The sequence below is a fragment of the Rattus norvegicus genome, chromosome 1 (genome assembly GCF_036323735.1).
Source record: "Rattus norvegicus strain BN/NHsdMcwi chromosome 1, GRCr8, whole genome shotgun sequence".
Lineage (NCBI taxonomy): Eukaryota > Metazoa > Chordata > Mammalia > Rodentia > Muridae > Rattus > Rattus norvegicus.
The window spans coordinates 24,517,064-24,524,038 of NC_086019.1; the positions used below are offsets into that span (position 1 = coordinate 24,517,064).

A 6,975-nucleotide genomic window follows, 5' to 3' on the forward strand; every position below is an offset into this window, starting at 1 on the left:
AGGATGCTCTTCATTACACATCATATAGAATACGAAACATTCAGCCCAGGATTAACACTTAGGTCCAATGAACCACAAAGAATCTTTAGTTATTACCATTGCCACTTGCCAACCATAAATCTTAGTGCTGTGGCAGCCCATCTACATACACTCCATTGGTGATGGACAAGAGGGTAGGGTCAGAGGGTTGCAAGACACCTTCCAGCCCTGTGCCAAGAGTGAAAGAAAAGGACCAACACTTCAATTTAAACGAAGATTTCCCCCACGCCCCAGAACGTAAAGTTATGGCATAGAAATTAGTTCAAAAGAACCCGTAGATGTTTTCCTTCCCATAAAAAAAGGAAACAAATCATCTAAGTGAAACGGAATCAAATATGAACTTCCTGAAAGTGGACCAGCTGATAAAACAGGAGTGAAGTTCAAGGCACATTCCATGTCTAATCTTCATTTAACAACTTCTGCAGATAAATTTTCCTCAGCACTAAAATCTTTCAAAGACAGCCTTCCTAGCAAAACGTTTTGTTGGAAGTACATGATAAACTGGCCAGATGCCTACATGGGCTGCGGTTTAAAAGCAAGGTAAGAATGAATCTACCTCTGGCGTTCAAACCACGAGTCTTCTGCGGCGAAAGGACTACATTCAAAGCAATCCTCCAGCTCTTGTAAGGGTTAATTAGTTTCCTCAAAGTGCTTTTCTTCTCACAGAATATGGTTTATATTTGGGGGGAACTTGGCAGAGCTTAAGTTACAGCCTAACTGATTTACTCAGTGGAATTCAACCATCTTTCCCGCCCCCCATTCGTCCCTCAGTGTTTATTAGCAGAGATAGATACAAAATTTAAGTGCGGGGCGGGGAGGGAGAAGTATTATTAATTTCCTTTCTTGAGAATTTGGCATCAAGATAGCTAACCGTCAGCCTTCTTCACATTATATTCCCAAACTGGTGGTCATTTCTTGTAAAAACTCAGGATCTCTCAAGCCTCGTTATCAATCCAGTATTCCTTCTCAGCCTGAATATGTCACCAGGAGATAAACGGACAAGAGACTTAATTATTGCTTACACTGCTATAAAGAAAAATTAATTGTGGTCATAAAAAAAAAACCTAGGTTATGATAAAAGACTAGCTGTGCTCCCTTCCAGAAACTGTTAGTTTTAAGTTTGCAACACTGAAAAACAAAACAAAACAGAAGAAAACAGCAGCAGTCTTCAGAGGAATGTGTGCCTTCTGTGGCTGTCTCTGTCAACCCCTCCCCAAAAGGGTGAAAGGACGAAGGGTTAGGGCTCTGATAAAAATCGCTGCCGTATCTTAGCAATCTGGTATATAATAAGGCCTCAATCAATAGTCTTTATCAGCACCTCATTAGGATGACCTGTGGCCATTTTGCAGATGTCTCTGTTGGTGTTCTCTCTCTCTCTCTCTCTCTCTCTCTCTCTCTCTCTCTCTCTCTCTCTCTCTCTCTCTGTTGGTGTTCTCTCTGTGTCTCTGTCTCTGTCTCTGTTTGTGTTTTTCTCTCTCTCTTTCTCTCCCTGCTGGTGTTCTCTCTCTCTGTCTCTGTCTCTGTTGGTGTTTCTCTCTCTCTCTCTCTCTCTCTCTCTCTCTCTCTCTCTCTCTCTCTCTCTCTCTCTCTCTCTCTCCCAGCAAGCTTGCTCTCTTAAAGCCTTCAGTCCCTGCTGTGGTGCTGGTCCACTTGGGCATGAAGAAGACAAAGGCAACCTCGACTTGATATTTCTGTCATCCCTGCTGTGGGAAGAGTCCTTTCCTGGTTTATAACATCAATCACTCTTGCAATAAATCTTGGGAGTGGATGTGGTCATTTAAATCTCCACCTGCACAAACAACAGAAAGTAAGAGCTCATAAATCTCCACACTGGTGATTAACAAATTTTGGGTCCTCAAGAAAGATATTATGGGGGCGGGGAGAGGGTTCACTAATTCATTAATAGAGACTGATTTGCTGACAATCTGTTTAGTTTACGGCATAGGGGGAAAGCAAACAGATCTCTGCTAACAAAACAAAATCTTAGAGGCTAGTGAATTCTCAGCTGAGCCTGGATTAGAGACCCATATCTGAGTGTAGCAGAGAGGCTTGGACTCTGAGTCTGCCACCGAGAGTTACTCTTAGCTCCCAATCCTCAGTGTCTAATTGTAAGGCAACAAAATCTGGCAGTGTTTAGGAAAAAAAAAAAAGACCCATCTCATCTCCTGGCGTCTTGGCACAGCCTTCATTCAGTCCTTGGGTTCCCGTTCCCTCTGCTTTTCTTCTTAGTCCCCAGAAGACTATATCATTCCCTGAGAAAGACGTCCCAAGGATGGAAAAGGTCCTTTCTCCGAAGCCACCGTCCTATTTTGTGTTTTACTAAGCCAGCTCTCTCTGAGGAACCCTGGTAACCCAGAGGAAGGGAGGAGAAGAGAAAGAGCCATAAAGGGAATGTGCAGTCTTTACAGAAGCTGTCAGGCAAAGAGAGACTGCCAGGAGCTAGCTCTCTAAGACCGGAGAGAAGTGAATTTTATCTCACTGAGAAAAGATTCTCAGATGGCAAAATATGTTCCACAAATCCATATGACCTCTCTCATCCCCTACCCATCCCCAGTCATACATACTGTATGTATGGCATGTGTGTGTGTGTGTGTGTGTGTGTGTATGTGTGTGTGTGTGTGTGTGTGTGTGTGTGTGTGTGTTAATAGTCAAATGTGTTCCTGTGCTCTAGCAGTTCCCTGATACCTTCAAAGTAACTGGATGATAATGCACTTTTTCTTATTTTTCCTCCCTCCCTCCTTCCTTCCCTACCTTCCTTTTCTCCTGTAATTTCTCTCTAGTACTTCCTTTCCCAATTTACCTCAGGTAAATTTTAAACAGTAAAATGCATCTGGGTTAAAAATCGGCCCAGTGATCAGCATGTTCTTTTCAAACATTTGGCTCGGTAAAATAAACCTCTCCTCCTCGTCTTAACAGACAGGACCTATGACTGCGATATTGTCCAGTACATGGTAACGCAATCTGGTAAAGCCCTGTAGTCTTAGGCCGTATTAACTAGGGGCCTTTGAATTTTTATTGCTGTTTCTTAAGAGAAGGAGTGACTGTGAGGTGTTTTAGGGGGAAAGGCCCACTAACAGCAAAGGATCTGGCCCTTTCTCTGTGTTCTCAGCAACAATTAGTTGGGATTCCCTCGAAGGAAAGGGGCCTTAGGAGATGAACCTAGGCAAGGGCTCTAAGCAGGGCTTACTCCTCGGCTTGTGTGGATCCGGAACATGCATGTTGCAATAGATTTCTGGAAACCCAGGTCGGTGCGTAAAGTCTCCTGAGCTTGTGAAAGGGGTCTAGGAAGTCTGCTGGGCCTAGCAGGCTCCTCCCCTGGGCTGCATGGATCCGCCTCTCTATTCCCCAGATAAATTCCTAGTGTCCACCAAATTCCCCGGCGCTCTTTCACTCTCTGTTAAGGCCAGGACTCCAGGGGTGGGGAGATAAAGCTCTAGTTTCCCTGTCGCGGGAATCCTTTTGGTCGTTTTCACAACTCTGTGAAGGGGAAGCTGTGAGACAAGGCTGCCAGATCCCATCTGGAAACCCAACACACAGAAGTGGCAACTCCGTACTTTAGAGACCCTTTCATTTCCGTTTCGGTGTCTCTCTCTCTCTCCCTCCTCCACCTCCTCTCTAAACATGTCCACTGGCTCCCTCAGCGATGTAGAAGACCTTCAAGAGGTGGAGATGCTGGACTGTGACTCCCTGAAAGTGGATTCCAACAAGGAGTTTGGAACTTCCAATGAGAGCACCGAGGAGGGTTCCAACTGCGAGAACGGGTCTCCACAGAAGGGTCGTGGTGGCCTGGGCAAGAGGAGGAAGGCGCCCACCAAGAAAAGCCCGCTGAGCGGGGTCAGCCAGGAGGGCAAGCAGGTCCAGCGCAACGCGGCCAATGCACGCGAGCGGGCCCGCATGCGGGTGCTGAGCAAGGCCTTCTCCAGGCTCAAGACTACCCTTCCCTGGGTGCCCCCGGACACCAAGCTCTCCAAGCTGGACACTCTCAGGCTGGCGTCCAGCTACATCGCGCACCTGAGGCAGATCCTGGCCAACGACAAGTACGAGAATGGTTACATTCACCCAGTCAACCTGGTGAGTCCTACTGCGCCTCTGGCTGGGTCTGGGGACACCGGGCGAGCACATGACACCTTAGCAACCGCCGCCCTAGCATCTCTGGGTACCTCGGCGAGGCCTCCACACAGCGCCCTGGCTCTCTGCACTGAGCGCCGCTAGCCCGCGAATGATTTGTGCAAGCTTTTGACGTGGCACCCCATTAAGGGATTTCCGAGGTTATTCAGTTGGCAAAGACCTGCGATCCCTGCGCAGGGTGCCAGCGCCATTTCCGCTGTCGTGAAACTGACAAGATGCTGGGCACCCACAAGACCTATCTTACTATGCCTCTTTTAGCTAAGAGCAAAACACAAGTTCTCCCTCCGATTCTTGTAAATATCCAAGTCTCTTCTGTCCCCCGTATATTTAGGACTATTAAATGCAGACATATTTATGTTCTTCCACCTCCTAACTGTTCATGCAAATCTCCCCTGCTACTTAAATATTCTATGCTTGGCTAAGTAGATTACCATTTTAAATCCCAGAAATTTCAGCCACCACCAACGCAATCGGTAAACCCACTCAGGTCTTACTTTACTGGACAATATAGCACCCATGGCTCCTACCAGTTACAATGAATGAGCCTAATTTTTGAAAAGCAAATGTTGATTGCTGAGCCGATATTCTCAGAGGCATTTTACTGTTTAAGATTGTTTTTAACTTCCTCTTTTGTTTGATTTCATTCTAAAACGTGCAGGCTCTAAAGAAAACCACCACCTTACTAGGACTTTTGTTTACATATGATAAGGATTAGATATCCTTTCCGGCCAGCACTTACAAAGAAGCTTGAGATGTGTTCTCCCTCAGTTGGTCTCAGGAGTTGGGGGAGGGATGCTAAAACACATTTTGCCAGGAAAAAAATATTTTCCTTCCAAATAAAAAGGGTTGGGGTTGTTGTTGTTGTGATAAGTAGCTGTTTTTAGAATCTGAAACTAGAATGAGATTATCGATTAGAACATTTATAATTGCTGCCACCTTCACCTTTAAGTATTAAAAAAGAAAAAAACTTGAATTTATTTTGTTATCTAACAGCCCAGAGAAAGGAATAAGAAAGATTGGAAAGGAAAGAAGCGAGTTTTGCTTTCTCGCTAGTAGGAGGATCTCAAATAAAATGTCCCAGTACCTTTTATAAGTGCACACCCTCCTCCCTCCTCGGGGATACTACTAACTTAAAATTGTGGTCATAGCTAGGATTGCACTGGGAGATAAATGGAAGTCAATAAAAACCAGGATGTTGGACCAGAGCCTCCATAGACCCACAGTTGGGTACTTAGGGCCAGGGTCCACCCCACCCGCCCTGTTAAGACTCCTGGAATATCTGCCTCAGAGTTGTGTCTGGGCTTGTTTTTAGGGTTCCAGTTAGAACCGAAAAAGGAGACCTGTTTTGCCCTTGTTCTAAAAGCCCACCACCACCACCACCACCAACCACCACTACAACCACCTGAGGCTGCTAGCATTACCCTGCCAGACACTAATAACCTAGAAAGTTACAAACCCATGGCCTCCTGTCCTAGCCTGCCTGCACGCCAGCCTCCGTGACTAAGGGCTCTGTGTGGCCCCCTCCCCATGTTCAAGTCGACTTAATCCCTCCACCCTTTTCTGTCTTGCAGACTTGGCCCTTTATGGTGGCCGGCAAACCTGAGAGTGACCTAAAGGAAGTGGTGACCGCGAGCCGCTTGTGTGGAACCACCGCATCCTGACCTTGGAGGTGTGAGTCTGGGAACCCTGCGCTCTCGAGGGCAGTGGGCCGGTGAGGGTGACGACCCCTGCCCTCCCCTCCCCGTCTCTGCTGCCGCCTTGCATCGCTCCTCTCCCTATCCCACCCCGCAAGAACACTTAACTGCGACGAGGAGATTCGTTTCCAAACCGAAGGAGACCAACTGTACTTACAGATTCCCATCTATTTAACTTGATTAACTTCTGCCCTGAATGACTGTGAGCCTGGCTGGTCCAAGTGCAATATGTAATTATATATAGTATATATAAATAGATAATAAGAGCCTATCAATGTGTATCTTTTGTACAATATGTTGTAAAATGTAGATCATAGAATAGCTGACTTTGACAGTCACATTTATAAAATAAATCACTCAAAGAAATATATTTTTTTCAAACAGGTTTTGCTATTTCCGAAAATAAATCTTTCTTTATATTGCTAAAAAAAAAATGGGTGTGATTTCTTTTTAAAAAACATTGTGACGAACGATGGAAACTTTGGGGACGTTTAATGATTAAAAAGTAGTTGTTTTAACATTTAGCCCAAACTCCTCGAAAAAAATTAACTCTGATTCCAACTAGGAAAAGACATGTTTCCTACTGAAAACTTGAAGAGTTCTTCCCAGTTATTTTAAGCTCACTAAAGATTTTTATAGCTGTAAATAGAGAATACGCAGTTATCCAGTCACACAGGCCCGAGGACAAGGATGAAATAGAAAATTCGATTCTCCACTATATTTTACAGTCTGCCTGTTCTAAGGATCCGGAAGGTAAACTATGAGATTTTTATAACTTTCCGTATGCTGCTGTGATTTAAAACAAAAACAAAACAAAACAAAACAAAACAAAACAAAACGCTGTTATCAAACCAGTGAAGAAGGGATTGGAGCTCCATGTGAATTCCAAGTGCAGCAAGATATGTTGCTTGTTACTGACTGGCAATTAATTAATTGCAACAGTAAACGTGCGTGCCTGCTTTTCGGGTGCGTTTACCGCTTGCGTTAAGCTCCCGCCAAGACTTCCCGCGGTCGTAACTTAAACATCTTCCAGACTGAGTGAGGAACAGCACATAGGGGAAGATTAAGTTGAGATAAACAGAGAGGCAAGGCGGAGGAGCCTGGGACCCTGCTG

At 45.2% G+C, this 6,975-nt stretch overlaps 1 protein-coding gene across 1 annotated transcript; it reads left to right on the forward strand.

Moving 5' to 3' along the window:
* Positions 1-3,435: 3,435 nt before the first annotated feature.
* Positions 3,436-6,295, forward strand: Tcf21 (transcription factor 21). The gene is made up of 2 exons (NM_001032397.1): positions 3,436-4,110; positions 5,739-6,295. The coding sequence occupies exons 1-2, from the start codon at positions 3,661-3,663 to the stop codon at positions 5,826-5,828; spliced, it is 540 nt and encodes a 179-aa protein (NP_001027569.1). The 5' UTR covers positions 3,436-3,660; the 3' UTR covers positions 5,829-6,295.
* The last annotated feature ends 680 nt before the right edge of the window (positions 6,296-6,975 follow it).

What these genes read in the sequence shown, in the direction of transcription:
- Tcf21 (NM_001032397.1), top strand. Translation starts at nt 3,661, where the DNA reads ATGTCCACTGGCTCCCTCAGCGATGTAGAAGACCTTCAAGAGGTGGAG. An exon ending in ACATTCACCCAGTCAACCTG is followed by an intron (nt 4,111 to 5,738) that starts GTGAGTCCTACT and finishes TCTGTCTTGCAG; the next exon opens with ACTTGGCCCTTTATGGTGGC.